The 20,698-nt window shown below is 41.9% G+C and overlaps 1 protein-coding gene across 2 annotated transcripts in view; it reads right to left on the reverse strand.

The window, feature by feature from the left end:
• Nucleotides 1–20,482, reverse strand: part of HDAC5 (histone deacetylase 5) — a 129,614-nt gene extending 109,132 nt beyond the window's left edge. For both annotated transcript variants that reach the window (XM_020793981.3, XM_020793978.3), the window contains exons 1-2: nucleotides 20,165–20,482; nucleotides 4,027–4,241 (exon numbers count right to left, since the gene is read on the reverse strand). In XM_020793981.3, the coding sequence (XP_020649640.3) occupies nucleotides 4,027–4,048 (22 nt within the window). In that variant the 5' untranslated portion in view covers nucleotides 4,049–4,241; nucleotides 20,165–20,482. The remainder of the gene's footprint in view (nucleotides 1–4,026; nucleotides 4,242–20,164) is intronic.
• Nucleotides 20,483–20,698: the final 216 nt, after the last annotated feature.

Below are 20,698 nucleotides of genomic sequence, written 5' to 3' on the forward strand. Positions count from 1 at the left end.
AAGTTCTATCCTCACAGCCTTTCCCTGAGGTAAGTTAGGCCGAGAGGTACTAACCAGCCCAAAATCGTCTGGTGAATGTTATGGCTGAACATGGATTTGAAGTGCGGTCTCCTACTTCTAATGGGACATATTATCGCCGGTACTACCATCATGACAGTGTAACCTAAATACACCTCTTCACATTTTAGAGATGGGGGCATGAATACCAAACAATCCTGAGAGCTGCAGTTCCTCCCTAGAATTATGCTTTGAACAGGGTCCCCTTCCAAGGATCTGTTAAACTGATAGCAGTTATTGTAAAAGGCCACAAAGACTCTTCAACAAACAGACTTGAGAAAGACTGTGTAAATTAGAAGTCAGATTTATGAAAAAGTAAGTCATTAGACGTAGGGCTTTTTTTAAAATTCATTTTTAATAATAAGGATTCAGTATCAGCTCAATATCAGGAAAAACATAACTGTTAGAGCAGTACAACAATTACCTTGGGAGGTGGTGAGCTCTCTAACACTGGAGGCATTCAAGAGGAAGTGAGATATCCATATATCAGACATACTTCAATTTGGGATTTCTGCAATGAGCGGGGGGGTGGGGGTGGGGGGGTGTTGGAACTTGATCTCCTTATAGGCCCTTTCTAACTCAATTACTATCGATAACACCCACTGCATTGCCTTGTGCTGTTAAATGTGAGTAAACAACCATATGAATCAGAAGTAAAAACAGTTCTGATTGATCAGCAAAATTTCTGTGCAACAGACCAAAATAAAAAAAAATGTCTTATACAGTGCTCCAGTCAATCAGGCCAAAAAAGGAGGTTCTATCATTTAGAGTAATGGCTCCCAGCCTTGGGTAACCTAGGTGTTCCTGGGTTGCAGTTCTCAGAAATCCCAGCCAGCATAACTGATGGTCAAGGCTTCTGGGAGTTGCAGTCCAAGAACACCTGGATTACTCAAGGTTGGGAACTACTGATTTAGAGGATTTTTTCCTGCTCACTGAGTAAGTGATAAATCAGAAATAGATTAGCCCCACTATTGTTCCTACAGAGTCTAGTGTCATAACTCACATGCTTCTGGAGGCCTAGGACTTAGAGACCCAAGGGACATAGAATTAATTCTGGATCTAAGCCATCCTAATTTTTAACAATAGCTCTATAAAAGTCCCCTTTGGTTTTGAACCTTAAGTAGACACCTCCATCAAGGATTTAGGATTTTTTTAATAAGAACTAAATCTATGTTCTAAAATGAAGTTACAATGCTTTGGACATTAAATGACCTGCCTGATTCCTGCCTTTTTCTTGCACACTATCTGGGCAGAATTCATGGGATGCTAAACCTATCAGTTAAATCAATGCATGTATTACATGCATGCAGATTTGTACACTTCATATGTAACAAAGGAAAACTTCAGAAACTCCAAAAAGTCATGCAGAGCAGATTTATGGGCACTGAAGGAAGACTGACTAGCCCCCTTACCATGCTGATAGTTTTCCTCTCTGTAGTTGTCCCAAATGTAGTATAATCCTTGCTGCTAAGGAAACCCCTCACCCTTAGATCCACTTGTAGCACTGCCCAAAAACCACTCACAGTGTCTCTCTAGTGATTCTCTGCCTGGCTTCACTTCTGATTACCCATAATTGAGCAGCCAGACATTTTTATTCCTCAGGGACTGCAGATGCCATTACTCCTAGCTGTTGCATCCCAGTCCTCAGATACTTCATACAATTATTTGGAGACAGAGAGCATTTGTCAATGTAAATTAGCTAGAGTCTATTTATCAATTTTTCTATGTTTTTAGGCTGCTGTGTAACAAGGTTCTAATAGTTGCTTACAATGAGAAATAAGGAGTTTGCCTTAAAGATTTTCCATTTCTCAATCCACCTAGAAACTCAATCCAATCCGAGACACACCCAGGAAAATGTGAACATTCAATCCAGCATTGGAGGCTAGGGTCCTGAGGTCAAGAACCTGTTCCACCACTTTGCCAACTGCTCACTTCTCTGTAGGCTCCTGGATCAGAGAACAAACAGTCTACAAGAGACCAGCAATTCCTTGGTGAACAGACTGAAGCAAAGGCTTTAAATCCATACTAGTTTATAGCTTGGAGTTTCTTTGTTTACAACAGGAGTGAGCACAATGTGAGACTCCAGTTATTGGGCCTGCAATTCCCAGCGTGCTTGACCACTGGCTATGTGGGCCAGGGCTGTTGATACTTGCAGTTCAGCAATAGCCAAAGGACTGTACTTGGCCCAACCCTGATATACAAGCTCATGTGGGATCCAACTATTATTGAAGCAATATTTCTCTTTTGGGAAGCTCTCCTGGGTCTGCCCAAAGCAACCTGTTTGGGTCTCCCAAACTTTTCTTTATTACTTAGAATGGAACTGTATATTGGAAGGGGTTGTAGGGAGTAGAAATATGCATGAGGCCTCTAGGTATGGCAGGGATCCTTCTTTTTGCTCTCCAACACCTTCCTGCAACGTCAAAAGATGCTTTTTAAAAGCCTGATTACTATGTAGGAAGTGCTACTGGATAGGCTAATCCTCTTCTACTCAATGCTGCATCCAACCTTTAAAAACTAGCTATTACCTACTGCATTCTAGCTTTTCAAAAGCCTCCAGTTGTACCAACAGAGACTTCTGAAAAGCTTAATTGCTATGCCAGTAAAGAGGAGGGGAATTTGTAGCATGGCCGGTTGCACAGCAGAGTGATGGTTGTGTGCATACAAATGTCTCTGTGTGAACTAATGCGTATTTGTTATATATGTGTTACATGTGAAAATGCAGGACACCTATTCATTCGTTCGTTCGTTCGTTCGTTCATTCCCTACCTTTCTCCTTAAGAACAACCCAAGGTGGTTTACATAATCAAAAGACAATATTTAAAGCTAAAATGAGTAAGTATACAAATAGTAAAAAATATCACACTGAAAGATGGAAAACAAAAGTAACACCGAAAACACGTTCAAAGCAGTAAGTCATACAAGTTTTCTACCCCAATATTCAGAATACAGGATTCTTAATATGGTAACATCATTTCACTTGACAGTGTACTGTCCAGCTCTTCTCTGTTAATCCTTAAACACAGCACATCAACATCTTTCACATGCTTTGAATGTAATCCTAAATTGTTTTTCATAGCTTCTTCCAAGTTCAGAACCCCCTAGTTTATAGTGCCTGAAAGTAATTAATTAATGTAAAAACACCCGCGGACCGGTTGGGTGTGTGTGGCGTGCCCGCAGGGGAGCGGAGCTCACTCTCACACATGCACACGTCGTGCTCGCACACATGCGCATGGCAAACCTGTAGGGGGTGGAACGTGCATGCATGCTATGGTGCTTGCAGGGGGCGCTCACGGGGGGTAGATGTGTGTTTGTGGCCTGGTCCTGGATAGGCCACGGACCACTGCCGGGTCGTGGACCAGAGGTTGGGGACCTCTGCTTTAAAGGACATATTAACTGAATGTATCTTGGAGAAGAAGGTTCAGTAACAACTATGATCTTGGATCTCTGCTTTCCAAATACAAGATGAATCAATGGCTTCTTTATTTGAAAATATATGTAACGTCTAGTAGTGAAAGGTGATATGTTACATGTCATTCGGGAAAACAAAAGAAATAAAATTAAAAAATATATACAAAATTTAAAACGTAGAGCCAACTTACATATCTAGAAAGGTGAGACATTACTGAGCTATAGTGAGACATACGTTTTATCTAATATGAGATTATTCTAATTCCTTTTCCTTTGTCTGTCCAGCGTGTGGGAGTATTAGAAGGTACCTAGACAGTCAAAGTCATTACACTCATTTTGCTATAATTACAAAACACATTTCCTGCTGCCAGCCAAAAGGCAGGTGATGATTTCTAAAAGGTGCAGAGTAGGTCACAAGGCTCACACAATTAAATAAGTCATTGGTACTTCTCAAACCTCACCATCAATTGCCTGAACCTATCTGCCTAAGAAGCCACACTGACTGAGGGATTCTGCGACCTGCAGCCCTAAAAAGTGAAAACCTTCCCAAACTTCATTTACCTGATTCATTCTTGGAGTTCATGTTGTCCTTCTTGGTAAGTGGCTGCTCAATGAAGGATCAGGAAGAAGGAGAGAGCAGCTGTTTGCAGAGCAAAGCCCACTACAGCATTCACATAGGGGTTGTTGATGGCTGACAGCAGAGGTGGTCAAAGGCTGTCCTGCCAACACCGTTGGGACATCCCTTGTGGTAAAAGGGGGAGCCCTTCTGGGGTGACCTAGGGTTAAAAAGAAAAAGCATAACATATATCAGTTAGAGGTGAAGCCTACCTACAGAATAACCTGGCTGGTCATAGACCAATCTGTTCTGCAAAAGAATTAAATTATGGGCAATCAGCCTGCTACACAATCACCAATTTCTATTCCTATCAACCTCAAGGTGGACAGAGACCATGGAGAAAGTTGGCCTACCCACTGCTTTTCTCAATGTTTTCTTCACACCCCTCTTCTACCTTTGACATAGAAATCACACTGCCAGATAACATGATCATACCACTGCACCCCATTTGGACTAGGAACCACAAGACAGTTACTGTAATTTTTTCACCACATTCTGGACTCATGAGACCTGCTGTGCAAGTCTGGACCATCTGCCGCACATTAATTAATCAACTAAATCCAATCTCTAGAAAGCATGTGAATCAATGGCAACCATTTTTGTGACATACAAAGAAGAAAGCTCAAGAGCATGACCTAAGCCATGGATTTCAAGTTGGGTCACAAATCTATAATAAAAGAATGTGGTCAAAGGACTGGCCACAAACTATCTAATTTTAATGAGCAGGGAATAGCAAGGCTGAGATCAGTTCCAGAACTAAAAGCAAATCCAGAGGGGGGAAAGTGAACAGCATGAATATAAGAATCTTTACTATTTGTTTTTGCATGCACTGTCCCAGAAATAGGAAACCTCTGACATTCCAGATAGTTTGGACAGTAGTTTCCAGCAGTCCAAGCTAGAGCAACTAATGGTAAGAGACTGCAGTTAGATAATTCCTACTCTGGTGTTAATGTTTCTAGCTTCCTCAACAGGCTTAGAGTAAAGCTCCTAGACTTGTCTGCTCCTATCACTGCTTTTTTCAGACAGAGAAGTCTCACAAGAAAGATACATGGAAAATCTACCTGTACATGATTGAACAGCATAGGCATAGGAGACAAAGAAACAATGAGCCTGCAAAGCAAACCTAAAAATGCAAGGCATAGCTAGGAGGAGGTATCACCAATGTCACTTGTATCAACATCAATTTTAGAGCAAGTGCAGGCAAGCTCCAGCAGACCAATGTCATGACTCCAGGACACACCAGCAGCTAAAAAAAAACATCAAAATTGATGGGGAGGGAGAATAAATTAAAAACTGGCAATAACCACATATCCACTTCCAGCTAGGCAGGAAGGGTGGTGTTTTGTTTTGTTTTTTAATAAAAAAAGATACAAGAGGCCTTTATTTAAAGTTGAATCTCTACTTCTGGGGTTACCCAAAATTGGTAATTCATCTTTTTGACACTTATTTTCTTTCAGTGGAGGTGGGGTGAGTGGAGGGGGCAAGGGCAGAGGAAATCTGGTAAAGTCCAAGACTGACAAAACTGGCCTTGGGATCCTATCCATCCCTTAAGTCATTTAATTTCCTCACTCCCAACCAAGAAATCAAGCACCAACTCCAAAGGAGCTGCCTTCCATTTGCATTCTTTAGCCACTAAGCAACCTCATACTTTGACTGCCATCCACTGTCTACTATCAAACTAAACCAAACTAGCTTGGCAACAGCTCCACCTAATTTGTCATCTAAGACTAGGGGGAAATTGAAGCTTTTAGTTCCATCTCCCCTGTTTGGCACTCCATTTGTCCATGTATGAGAGAATTGTATTGGACCACTGAGATACCTGAACAAACATGCAGTATAAGCAGGGGTGTCATTCTGTAAAAATGCCACTCGATCTGCTATACCCATTTGCAAAGGAAAATACAAAATATAGCCCAAAGTAGAGTTTTCCCTGAAGAACAAGAAATCATAATGAAATTAGAGTGCACATGTAGGACAAACATTATTTATTCCAACAACGGCCTTTTTACCAGGGAAGGACAGGGAAAATGAAACACACTGTACAGTGCAGTCTTTGATATGAAGAAAGATCCCAAAGAAACATGTTTGTGACACTTTTTTTACTTAAATTTTCAACACCTGCTGGATGTAGGAGTGTCCCAGGGAGGCAGAAGGGTATGAACATATCTCCCAGGTGATACAATCTCTTTCCCTCCCTCCCTATTTCACACACACATTCACTTAACCACTTTCCTGTGCAGAATGGGAGCATTAATGTGAAATAAATACACCAAGTGTCTTTCATCAGCTTAGATTGATATAGCAACCCTATCTGGACAGAGATAGCAGAACTATAGTTACCCATGGCCTGGTAACCTCACGGCTGGACTACAGTAATGTGTTATATATGGGTCTGAGTTGGAAAATGGGCTGAAAAGGTTGAATGGTCCAAAATAAAATAAAGAAGGCTGTTAACTGGGATTGACTGTTTTCATCACATTACACCAAAAGTACACTCTCTATCAGTCTGTTTCTGGATGCAAGTCAAAGTGTTTCTTTCAAAGTACTGTATAAAGCCCTCCATGGCTTGGGAGAAGTTTCCCTGAAGGATTATTCTTTCAGATAAACCTTTTTACCTTCCCAAATACTGACATAATCTTCGTCTTTCTTTTGAAGACAAGAGAAAACTACTGAGCAATTTTATTTTAAAAAGCATTTTTAGTGGTGCCACCACCATAGTGGAATGGTCGAGCTACTATGCTGCAGTCCTTTCAGCTCCACTTGAAGATGTTTTTAATATTCTAAGCATCTAAAAAGTTTTAGAACTTTGTTTAAAATGCCTTTTATGCCACCAATCTTTCATTTTCTGCTCTGGGCACTGTTCGACAATTACTGGTTTCATTTTACCTACTTAGTTTCCATTGTGGTGAGGCATTTTAATCTACTTATGTTCGGGCTTTAGTGTTCTACAATTTTAAATTAAATAAATCTCCTAGAAGACAGTGTTAAATGAATGGTATCTAAAGGCTGAAAACAAAGGTGTGGTGGAGTTAGGCAAACCTTACCACAACCATAGAGATATACTTTGACCCTTTGGAATGTCCCAACCTTTTGTCCTTGTATCCATTTTTATGGAGTGATAACTGATTTAACTCCTGTACTAATTTTGAAGGGGAAGAAGAAAAATGAATGTATATTGTAACACAGTATACACCTTGGAAATTGAGATCACAGAAGGATAGAATACTATTCATCATATTTTCAAGACACACACTTGAATGTAATGTTTGAGTGTCTGAGCAGACAATGAGTGATCCTCATGAAATAGATAGGAAATCAGCAAAAGTGGGGTTGGGATTCACAGTAGCAAAGGAGCAAGGGCACCTCCAGAGCTCCTGGAGGGTGCAGGCAGTTTTGTTTTATTCAAGCATTCAGTATTCCATTTATTTCTGCACTCATTACATGGTACCTGCAACTGAACATTAAGAAACTGGAAGAAAATCTGACACACTCATGCAAGACGCTATTCTGCATTTTAAATTTTAACACCAGTTGAGTTCCTATGCCTGGTTCCAGGAGGAAAAGGAAAAGGTGCAAAATCCATTGTAATGTGATTATCTGCTTTAAAGCCTGAGATTTGTTGTTGTTGTTTAGTCGTTAAGTTGTGTCCAACTCTTCGTGACCCTATGGACCAGAGCACGCCAGGCCCTCCTGTCTTCCACTGCCTCCCGGAGTTGGGTCAAATTCATGTTGGTTGCTTCGATGACACTGTCCAACCATCTCGTCCCCTGTCGTCCCCTTCTCCTCTTGCCTTCACACTTTCTCAACATCACGGTCTTTTCCAGGGAGCCTTCTCTTATCATGAAGTGGCCAAAGTATTGGAGCCTCAGTTTCAGGATCCGTCCTTCCAGTGAGCACTTGGAGTTGATTTCCTTCAAAATGGATAGGTTTGTTCTCTTTGCAGTCCAGGGGACTCTCAAGAGTCTCCTCCAGCACCACAATTCAAAAGCATCAATTCTTCGGCTGTCAGCCTTCTTTATGGTCCCGCTCTCACTTCCATACATCGCTACTGGAAAAACCATAGCTTTGACTATGCGGACCTTGTAGGCAAGGTAATGTACAGCATCTGCTTTTAAAAACACTGTCTAGGTTTGTCATGGCTTTCCTCCCAAGAAGCAGGCGTCTTTTAATTTTGTGGCTGCTGTCACCTTCTGCAGTGATCATGGAGCCCAAGAAAGCAAAATCTGTCACTGCCTCCATATCTTCCCCTTCTATTTGCCAGGAGGTGATGGGGCCAGTGGCCAAGATCTTAGTTTTTTTTTTTATTTTGAGCTTCAGACCATTTTTGGCACTCTCTTCTTTCTCCCTCATTAGGAGGTCCTTTAATTCCTCCTCACTTTCTGCCATCAGAGTGGTATCATATGCATATCTGAAGTTGCTGACATTTCTTCCGGCAATCTTAATTCCGGCTTGGGATTCATCCAGTCCAGCCTTTTGCATTAAAAGCCTGAGATACCATGATCAAAGTTCACAAGTGTTTTTCAAGAGGAACAGCACTGGCTGTTTCGGACCAAAACCTCACTTAAACTTTCCTCACTTGTTTATGGGAATGTTAAACATATAAAGTTGTAAAACACAGTCCATTCAGATTATAAAAATGAACTCTGAAAAAGTTGTTTATGTAACACTTTGTTTTTTGGAAAAGTTCAAAAAAGATGCAAACAATATAATTCAGATTGTGGGGAACAGCAGAACTGGAGGAACGAAGGTCATTGGCAGGTAAATACTATTAAATAAGAACAGGAAAATAGAACTTGTAGAAAGCTTTAAAGTTAAGTCTAGGCATTTTGTGCTGTATGAAAGCTGAGATGAAAAGCTAATACAAGGTTTTTATGCATCAGGTGATCTGCACACATTTTCAGACAGAGTTAAAAGGCACATGCTCTTTCACTGCCTTGAATAGTTTCTACATCAGGCATTGAACACCATTTTTCAAATCACTGGCCAAAGTGAAGTGCAAGGCACCAGATGTAATTATTTTCAGTTTGGATATTTTCCCATCAAGCTTACAAAACACAGCTCAATATTATGCATATCTACTTCGGAGGAAGCCCAAGTGAAAGAACTCCTCAGGGTGCAAACTACAATTAAATTATCTGCCACAGCTTCCTGAGTTTTAAATACTGTATTTTTTGCACCATAAGACTCACTTTTTTCCCACAAAACAGGGGTGTGGAAAGTCTGTGCGTCTTATGGAGCGAAGAAAACAGATTATATTTTCCTGTTTTCTTCTCCTAAAAAATTGGTGTGTCTTATGGAAAGGTGCGTCTTATGGAGCGAAAAATACGGTAACTTATTTCTGATCACTGAGCAGAGATAATAGTAGAAGAACCTTGTGGGCTGGACAGGAAATGCCTTGTGAACCAGAGGCTTCTCATCCCTGCTCTGCACTCCTTGCTTTAAAATTTTTATTTATCTATTATAAAATTATACACACACACACACACACACACCCCTCCCTAACCTATATATCCCAATCTATATTCTCCTTTTCTACCCAGTTTTTGCCATAGCTTGGGAGTGTCCAAAATAAGATCAAGGGATAAAAATGAAAAGATACAAGCTGCGTAAGGCACATGATAGCGCTTGGAAAATAAGTTGCTTTTTAGAAGTAATTTGTTCCCATTACTTGTTATAGTGTTAAAAGAAAGAAGTTTGTTGTAGTTACATGGTGTAACATTCAAAAAGTAACATTTCACGTTGCTTGCTGTGTTCATTCTGTTAGAAAGGAACCTTATGATTGATAAAAGAATGGCATAAAACCAAAATATCCACTAGAAATACTTAAAAATTCCATCCCTCAGTACTGTTCCACTTCCAATATCAATCCCACTTGCCATGTTATTTGTGAAATGTGGTATTATTATCTATTTGTTAACTGCCCTTTTCTGGAGTAACTCATTAAATGTAAGTACAGTGGTGCCTTGCTTAACGAGGATAATCCATTCCAGCTAAATCACTGTAGAGCTAAATCCTCATTAAGCAAAATAAAAAATCCCATTGAAAGGCATTGAAAACCCGTTCAATGTGTTCCAATGGGCTGAAAAACTCACCGTCCAGCGAAGATCCTCCATAGGGGCGGCCATTTTCGGTGCCTGTAAAGCAAGGAATCCATCCAAAAACATAGTGGGGAGCCATTTTACACAGCGGGCGACCATTTTGAAGCCGCCAATCAGCTGTTTTAAAAACGTCATAATGTGAAGAATCGGTTCCCGAAGCAGGGAACCGACCATCACAAAGCGGATTTTGTCTATTAAAACATCATTTTGTGATCGCAAAAGCGATCGCAAAACAGTCATCGTATAGCGGTTTCATCGTTTAACGAGGTAATTGTTAAGTGAGGCACCACTGTACTGTATATTGTTGGCAAATTAGTACAAGCTTTGGAGCAAAAGCTAGTAGTATGGCAGAAAGTTTGAATGTGGGAAGAGAAAAAACAAACACATCTTCTCACCTTGTCGAACAGATGAAGAGAGAGGTTGTCAATGGTTGCAACACTTGTGCTCTCAAGGGGCATGGTGAGTAATTTCACTAAATTTTAAGGTAACTCAGGTATTCCTAGGGTTTCTCCACAAACCCCAAATTTAAAGTAAAGTAAAATATTTTGATCACTGAAGTGCCAAACCGTTTTTAGTTAGAATTCCATATTTTCAGTTAACAAAAATCTACTGTACCAACCTCTATAGTATGTAACCACTGCATTCTTAAACTTCTGGCCTTGCTCTTAAGAGGGCAGCCGTCAATGCACTGGTAAGCCTGAAAAATGGCCCTCAGCCTTCCTAAGATCACACACCCGTCTTGGACACCAAGTCAGGGTGGCTCACACAGGGGCCCCTTTGCCCCATCATGAAATAACTATAGAGAAGAGGAAGCCTTTGTCTAAATCTCATTGAAAATTGAGTTACAGTACAGTATAGTCTGTGCTACATCACTTCATTTTGCAGGCACAAAGTGAGTGCAGGGTTTGAAGACGAGCCTTTTATTTTCTTATACTCAAGAACCTTTTTTTTCCTACAGAAAAAACATTCAGTTGCATGGAGTCCACATGAGTCTTTGGGATACAGTTTTACCACTCCCAGTTGAACTAGAATTGAGACCAACTTTCTTTGTTGCAACACTAGCAATATGACAAGAAGGTTCAAGAAGAGTTTCACACTTCATTTTTAAGAATGAGGGGTCTTGTGGCATGTTTGAACATGAGAAAGAACCTGTAGAAAAGAGACAAGCAACAGCTAGGGTAGGTGATCAAAGACAAAACAGCAATCAAGGCTGAGAAAAGAAAAATATTGACATAGCATGTGGGGCATTAAACAGAGGCAATGTCATCTCCTCAAAGGGACCATATAGTGGGAGAGGAAAGGATCATAGAAAGAGGGGAGGACAGATTCCCTAGAAAATAAAAAGTAATGTGTTTCCTATGTTGCATTTCAACAAAAGTGCAGCTAAGCACCCCTAGTACTTCAAGAGAAAGGTGCTTGATAAAATCAGTCACAAGTTACTCCTTCTCTGAACAACAGAGGCCACTTGCCTTTTCTCCAGACAAAGGAGAAATGTGCAGTTTTATAGACATGTGTTATGGAGTTATTGCTTAGGAGCTAACGCCCTGGCGAACTGATAGAAAAGCCTAGTGTTCTTCCATTAGGATCTATGAACCACCACAATTCTCTAATGACTGGGCGACTGTAACGGAAGATTTGTGGAAACCAAATCTAGTTTTGTACCCTGCTGTCAAATCAGATGGATTCTTCTTGAGGTTGAGAACTTGAGAGATACTGCATCAAGCCAACTATGCAGAGAACTCACAAGTGTTCAGCAGTTCCAATTCTCCTTGCATACAGAACAGCATATTTTGTTGTTATATGTTGTCAAGACACTTACAAGTCAATTATGGAGATCCTAGCAGGGTTCCATGTCTAGTCACGCTGGCCACGTGACCACGGAGGATTGTCTGCAGACAAATGCTAGCTCTATGGGTTGGAAACGGAGATGGGCACCGCCGCCTAGAGTCGGACACGACTGGACAAAATTGTCAAGGGGAACCTTTACCTTTTAGCAGGGTTTTAGAAGTATGTGACATGTTCAGGACATGGTTTATCATTTCTGCTCCCCCAACCAATTTCTATGGCTGAATGAGAATGCGAACCAAGTCCTCCTGAGTCCTAATCTAATCCACTACTACACCATACTGGTTTTTACACATTTGGCACTTTATAAATTACAGATGGCAGGAATGAGCAAGAGAATATGGGACTTCACTTTTCACATCTCCATGCCAAAGCAATTCTCATGCATTTCAACAGGACACAGATGAACCAGAAGTACACATCTGAAAATACATACAAGCTTCAGAATCAATCACATACAAAGCAGTGCACTGAAGGAATGACAGGTAGTTAACTCTTCCCCTGACAGTTTGTTTTTTTGCTGTGTTGGAGCCACAAATAAATCCAGACTAGGGTCATGTGTCTGACAAGCCAAAGCCAGGCCTTCCTGGGAAGCAGGCAATGTTGGCTGTCACAGTCTTGCTGCCCATTAAGCTTTATAGAGGATGCCTCCCCCAAAACTATAACTCTCAGAAACCACCATGACAGCTTTCTTTTTTAAAAACTAAGACAAAGGCTGGAGAAGTCAAAAGTGGGAATGCAGGAGGACTGGAGATAAACAAACAACCCTTCTCTTGCAGTAGAGACAAAATCTAGAGATCTGAACATGTGTGTTTGTGGGTAGCCACTACCAGAATTCTGGTTGCAGTATTCTCAGAGAATTCTGACCACAATATTCTCGGAGAATTCCAACCGCAGTATTCTCGGAGAATTCCGACCGCAGTATTCTCAGAGAATTCCGACCGCAGTATTCTCGGAGAATTCCAACCGCAGTATTCTCGGAGAATTCCGACTGCAGTATTCTCGGAGAATTCCGATTGCAGAATTCTTGGAGAATTCTGAGGGTGCCAGTCCAAAAGTATGAAAGAGTACAACCCCAATGAAGGTGACAAGGCAGCTGTAGGTAAAAGTAGCATGCATACGAGTGGTTAAGTGTCTCCCTTTCTCCGCTATCTACTGCAAAACAGTCGATTGTTATGGGTTGCAACAGTTACTGGAATCCTAAATTCTGAACCTTGGTAGGTGTGTATGGGGGGATTAACTCCTTTACTTCTCTTTCCAGTCAATTCCTTCCAAAGCAGTGGAAGACCACACTATGGGAGTAAAGCACAAATGCTGTATGCAGAAGGTCCCAGGTTCAATCACAGGCAACTTTAAAATTATGACTGTTAGAAATATCAAGCAGCAGCTGAGGGTAAAGATCTGAGACGTTATAAGGGCAGACAACATAGATCAGGCACAAGCCTCAAGGTGTTTTCTGTGGCCCCCAAATCTCCCACAGACCTCTATTTTCCCAGTAAAGAAGGGAGAATTGCTGATCTAGCAGTAGCTATCCACCTTTCAAACAGGTCACAGCCCCTGTCACACTATATACTACCAAAAAAGTCCACTTTTCAAAGCCGAAAGTGACTTCCAAAAACCTCTGGTGTTCTTTTGTTTTCCTGATTTTTGACAATTATTTAACCCCTGGGGGGAGTGGCTCCCAGACCACCTAAAATTGCTCTTCCCTGATCTATGTGAACAAATAGTCTAATCAGGTGTAACACAGATGCTTACATTCCACAATGATGGACACACATTGAGAAAAAGGGAATGATTAAGACTATCAATACAGTGGTGCCTCGCTTAACGATTACCTCGTTAAATGACAACTCTGCTGGACGATTAGTTTTTGTGATCGCTTTTGCAATCGCAAAACAATGTTTCAATGGGAAAAAACGCTTTACGACGATCGGTTCCCTGCTTCGGGAACTGATTTTTTTGCTTTACGATGATCAGAAAATAGCTGATCGTCAGGTTTCAAAATGGCCACCCACTGTGCAAAATGGCTCCCCGCTGTGTTAGGGATGGATTCTTCACTTTACAGGCACCCGAAAATGGCCGCCCTATAGAGGATCTTCGCTGGACAAGCAGGTATTTCACCCATTGGAACGCATTGAACGGTTTTCAATGCATTTCAATGGGCTTTTTTATTTCGCTTGATGACGATTTCGCTCTACAGCGATTTCGCTGGAACGGATTAACGTCGTCAAAGTGAGGCACCATTGTACACGTTTGCATTTAATGTGAAGCTTGGCCTAAATCTTCTTTAGAAGCCACCAGATCAGTTTGGCTGAAGAGGAAAAGTTCTTTCAGTTGTTTCTTCTGCCAAAAGATTTTTTTAAAAAGTTAGGCTACTTGTGGTCCTCCACTATTCCTCACTATTGGCTACACCAGCAATGATCACTGGGTCTTGCAACCAAGCAATGGTTTAGGGTTTCATACCTTAACTCTGACTTGTATTCTTCCTGATGAAAGCAGTGACATAACACTTGTCTTTTCTATCTCTTTGAAGATTTGTGGCCATGGTTTCTAAAGAATATTTCACATTTTTCTCCATTAGCAGCAACAAATTGCATCTTGGTCTGTTAATGACTCTGATCCAATGCAACAGGCAGAGATTGTTGAGAACTTCTAACAATAAGCATAGACATGTGACATAGATATGTAGTGCCTATTTTTATGTTTGTGTGCGTATTCCCAATAATTATTATTTCATATTTAAATGCATGGTAGCAGCTCTTATTTTGTGGTTTATATTCACATTCCATTCATGTATTGTTACCTTACAACCATTTTTTTGCAAATACCAAGCTCACCTGAGCTAACAAATTTATCTGGGCTTCTTTGATTTCTATCTGAGCACAGACATAGTGAAGCAAGAACAGGCAGTATGTGGCAAATGGATGTCAATTCAGTTTGGGCATCAGAGCAGCAGCACCTTTATGTTTGGTTACAGCAGATAGGAAGATATGCCAATAATGTGAAAAACCAAATTCATTTGGCTATCACTGAAAGTTCTCTTTCTCCTAGCTCAAAAAAACTATCAAATCTAAATTATAAGCAGCATGGAAAATGTATCCATTTATTTGTTTTTTATCCCACTTTCCTACCTCCCTTAGGAACTATATACCGTATTTTTCCGTTTATAGGACATCCCCCCTTTTCTAACCCCCAAATTAAGAAAACTTAGCTTTGAGAATACAGCCTCTGGGCTCAAAACACTCTGACATTTTAAGTCTCTGTTGAATCTGAACCTACAAGCTCCACCTTCAACACGGTGTGTTTCAATTGGTTTGTTCAGGATCACTTGATGTCAATTCCATAAAGCTCATGACTGTAGGGATCTAAGTCTCCTAACTGTAGGGATCTAAGCCTTGTGACTGAAGGAATCCTGTTTACAGAGGCAAGGTATGTGCCATTTTGTTCTCTCCTCAGCTATATGAGCTTAAGTAAAGGTAAAGGTTCCCCTTGACAAATGTCCAGTTGTGTCTGACTCTAGGGGGCAGTGCTCATTCCTGTTTCCAAACCGTAGAGCCAGCGTTTGTCCATAGACAGTTTCCGTGGTCATGTGGCCAGCGCGACTACACACGGAACACCGCTACCTTCCCACCTTGGTGGTACCTATTTATCTACTTGAATTTTCATGCTTTCGAACTGCTAGGTTGGCAGGAGCTGGGACAAGCAACGGGAGCTCACTCCGTCACATGGATTCAATCTTACGACTGCTGGTCTTCCGACCCTGCAACACAGAGGCTTCTGCAGTTTAACCTGCAGCGCCACCATGCCCCTCCATCAGCTTACTTCTGTGTAAAAAGATGCCCCTCAATTTTTAGTGTAATGATTTTAGGAAAAAGTTGTGTCTTATAAGCGGAAAAATACAGTAACCTGTATGGTGTAGTCTAGGATAGGCAAAGTCCTAGACCTGACCCTAGTTCATCACTCTATTCACTAAACCCAGTGTGGTATAGTGGATAAAGTGATGACCTAGGATTCTGGAGGCCTGGGTTGGAATCCTGGCTCAGCTGGAGACGTAAAACTGGCAAAACTACTTCTTAGATATCTCACTTACCTGGAAAGCCCTGTTAGGCTTGCTATAAGTTGGTTCTGACTTAATGGCACTTAATAACAACAAGGCAAAAGTACTTGCTCTAGCCAGGGGCTGAAGTGTTTTGACCATTCTCAGTTCCATCAATAGAACTATAAAGGCTATAGAGTTTCTTTAATATGGGGGCCTGGGATTGAAGCAGAGTCCATAACAAGAAACTAGTGAAACATAGGGAACTCTATAGAAGGTTCAGGTGTCAGTTTTCTGCTCCCAGGACAATCCAGGGGAGCAGTACAAACATCAAAGAATTGCAATAAACACAACAAATGAAACCAAAATGGGACAAAAGCCTATAACAAAATCTCTCCCCCAAAGAAAAATGTTTCCACAACATTTATATGATGGGATGATAACTGGTGTGAGGAGGGAAGTTACCTATTTAAAAGGTGAATCAGCATACATGGAGGCTTACAGAAGCTGCTGTTTCTGTTTTGCCAGAAAAGGGTGAGGGGAGTTTTAGGAATATTAGAGGCTGAAAAAACAGCTAAGGGGGCTATACTGTGAAGGCCCCAGACTAGAGTCCAATGGGCTCAGCATCAACTAGATATTTCCTGCCCAACATATCAACTGCCATTTAATTAATTACGTGCCATCAAGTCAATTTTGATTTCTGGCAATCCTTGTTATGGTTTTCAAACATGATTTATCTTTTCCTTCTTCTGGGAGTGCTGTGGGACTATGTAGCTTGCCCAAGGCTACACAGGCTGGCTGTTCCCCTGGGAAGCACAGTGGAGAATCTAACTCCTAACTTTCGGCTCTGCAGCCAGATACCTAACTAACTCAGTGACCTAACTGGCCAACATGCCTGTATTTTTAGGGAACTGAAAGAATAAATGAGAAAATAGTGTGATTGTTTGGAGTTAACGCTTTTTAAATTCCAACTCACTGAGCTATTCAGCCAGCTTCAATTGCCACACAACACAGAAAATCAATCAAGAAAAACACATTAATCCGTGTATGGGACATACTTCTTCCAGAGACTATAGTTCAGAAAAGTATCTTTCTGCGCTCCAACTCTGATACTCACCCAGCCGGTGTAGCCAGCAGCCAAATGCTGGCAGACAGAGTTTGGGATTCACAATCTCAAAAAAGTACTTTCCCAAACACTAACAAAGAATAATCAAACAGATATATCAGATTATGGTACCTGGCTACAAAGCACAGAGCCCTAGGTAGCTCAGGCGAAAAGGCTAGCCATCCACTACAGGAGATGGTGAAAAAGATCTAAAATCCAGAAGGATCTCCTGCCAACTGACCTAGCTGAAAAATTTGCAGAGGTATATCCTGCCAGCCAGGGAGTTAACAGTAAAACCAGATTCCAGGAGCAAGAGCAGCCTGCTGAACTAAAGCTGTCCCCTACAACCCTGTTACATTGTGCAGGAATCATGTCAGTCAACGCCATTTCAAACAAAATGGTCCTATAACGAAAAGAACATAGGATTAGTATAAATAGGAATTTTCAGCCTTAGGAATCATCACTTTTTCTTCTTTTCAACCTAGATTCTCCTATGCTAAGTTACACACTGTCAGGAGTCCATCAGAACATGCATGAATGGGAAATAACTGTATCAGCCAAGACATGACGTTAAATAATTACAGAGTTCAGAAAACAAGATGGAAAGCAGTCTTCAGAACTTTTTAATTTGATAGATCTGAAGACCATGTGACTGCAGCTTGCAAATGTCACTTCTGAAAGGTTAGGAAAAGTCCAGCTGCTTCCAAGGGCAGTCATGCATCACTGATTCCAAAGTCATTTTAAGTTGCTTTTCCAATAACAGCATAATACCCAGCTTGAATGTAGTGGAGAAAAAGAAAAAGAATGTAAAATTATCTGGCTAGAAGTATATTTTTGCACAAGAAACTGATCAGAGAACCTGAACTCCCCCAAACTCAGTACTGTACTCCAGATCCAAGAACACCCCTTTTGTCACGTTCCCTGCAAACAATTTCGCTTGCATTTTCCACAACCTCAAGAGAGGAGCTGTTTATTACCTCAGTTCCACTCAGAAAGAAAGCAAAATTTCAGGAAACAGGTTTCCTTTATTTAAAAAAAGTTCTACCCAAGCATTCTAAAAATGAAGCTAACATAAAAATAACAAGCACCCAGACATTAAAAACTAGTCACATCTATGGCCAAAACTATGAATGATCTAAGAATCATTAACTGCTCTATGAAGTCCATCTACAGTTCAGGCGGGAAAGCTGCAAGCTATCTTTGCACAATGTCATTCTTATCGATTACCATTTTCATAAATGCTTTTCTTACGCTTTCAATAGAATTTGCCCCTTTCTACCCTACAGTCTATATAAGCACTCTACACAGGCAAGAGCACACATACACCAACAACATATTCATTGTGCATCTGATTTACTGAACTCTAGTCCACCAAAAGATATAACAGGATTAACCTTAGCCTTCAATGTGCCACCAGATTTCCTGATGCTTTTACTGCAACAGTATAACACAGTTCACCTTCTGGAAGTTATCTGCACACCTTTCATCAAGAGCATCCTCCAGATGAAACTAGAGCCCCAAGTCCATATTCTACACAAGTTCAGTAAAGATGATGTAAGTAAAGAATATCTCATTGTTAATAACAGCAAATCAATACTGTAGAAATATGTCTATTTGTTCCTTTCCTAACCCTCCAACCCTTCCCTATCTCATTCTGATATGCACACCTGTCTTCTTAATATTTTTAGCAAGTTACAAACACAAACCTATGAAATGCCACTATCTATATGAACATTTTTCTCTGTACAAGCCATCTTCACACATCAAAGTGCTTATTACTGTCATAATCAAATAGAGAAAAAAAGTCATTTAAACAGACAGTGGTGGCATTCTGAGATAAATTAGTATGCTAAGCTGCATAATTCAGGGAGGACTAATTAACATTCCCCCCCACTTCCTTTTTTTTCCTTGCAGTTGCTTTGGCAACCAAATACAAACTTCACAAGGCAGTTTCAGGGTAGAGTTTTACAGAGCAACATGAAGGAGATGCTGAAACCTGCAAAAGAACATGCTCCCTCCCAAGATATTGGGAAATGACTGGAGAGGAAGGCAGGCAAAAAGCAAACATAATTTCATTCCCCTTCAGAAGAGCAAAGGGGAATGCAACGGTGATACACAACATGTGCATAAACACACACACACACACAGAGAGAGAGAGAGAGTAATCTGGGTGCTGAATAGGATTTCATCCTTGGCACCCTCACCTCCTCTTGAGGAGTTCAACACAGAGACACACTTTTCCTTCTCCTTTCTGGTACTACTAGGACTGAGCTATCTGCGCTGGTTCCAGTCTTCCTGGCCTGAGGCCAGGCGCTTTTGGATGCTATGTACACACTCCTCCCCCATTACACACACAACTATATACACTAACATACATACAAGCCACAATTTTCAGTGGTAGAGCAAGAGGCGGAGGGAGGAGTGGCCTGGCAGGCAACAGCCCAACTCCACCTTGGACTGGGTGCCACATACTTAACATTGGGCATGGCTACCTTTCCTGAAGACCGTTAAACTCTCCACCTCACCCTCTCACTCACTCGCACACATACACGTCCTCTCCCCCCTCTCTCTCTTGCTCCCTCGCGCGCGCGCATACACACACACTACAGCCTTTCAGTTCCTCCACGCATCCCACACGCCTCAGGGAGTTTTCTTGAGGCAAAACTTCAGCGCGCCTGGGGGACGCGCTCGGCCGGGCTTCCTGCACCGCCGCCGGCACTCCAAACGCCGGACTCAGACGGCAGCGCCCGACGGCCTCTCTGGCGCCCTGTCCCCTTGGTTTTACTCTTTTGCAAGCTTCCCCGGAATCTTCCTTCGGCTCGGGCTTTCCCAACCCACAGGAGCCGCGCGGCAGCAAGAGGCAGGCAGCGGCAACAGCTTGGGCGAGCGGGCGGGCGAGCAGGCAGGCAAGCAGAGGCGGGCGAAAGAAGCAGCTGAGAGGAGGGAAGCAAGCGGGGTTTGCACCAGGGCGCTTCAGGACTCTCGGTCTCTTCCTTTACCTGCCAGAAGATCGGGAAAATGGCGCGTTCCTACTGCTGCTGCTGCTTTTCCTTGCAGATGTTCATGCAGGATGGAAAGCTTGCAATTACTGGGCCCAGCCTGCCCCAGATGTGTTCCTTCCCCCTTCCACCACCACCACCGAGGGGAAAAAAGGGGGGGAACTATAACCGGCTGTCCCTGCCACGGCAGCCCTTCATAACCACAACCACCTCCTCCTTTTCCTCTTCTCCTCCATCTTTGCAGCTGGCTTTGCTCGCCCGCCGCCGCCGCCGCCAAACACTAACAACAACATTCAGTGACGTCATTCGCCGTCACGTGACGGACCCCTCGCTCTATAAATAGCATTGCTCCCTCGTTTGCTTAGTCCGGGGTGGGTGCGTGGGGGGGGGGAGGCGGGCATGGACTTTACACGAATAGAGGAGGAGCGTAATTCCGGCTAATGTTAAAGAGCCCGCCGGGAGCTGACTGGCTAGCTAGATAAATTCTCTTTTTTTTTTTCCAGAAGATAAATCCCACAAAGCAAACCTTGGAAT

Source organism: Pogona vitticeps, chromosome 6 (assembly GCF_051106095.1).
Source record: "Pogona vitticeps strain Pit_001003342236 chromosome 6, PviZW2.1, whole genome shotgun sequence".
Taxonomy (NCBI): Eukaryota; Metazoa; Chordata; class Lepidosauria; order Squamata; family Agamidae; genus Pogona; species Pogona vitticeps.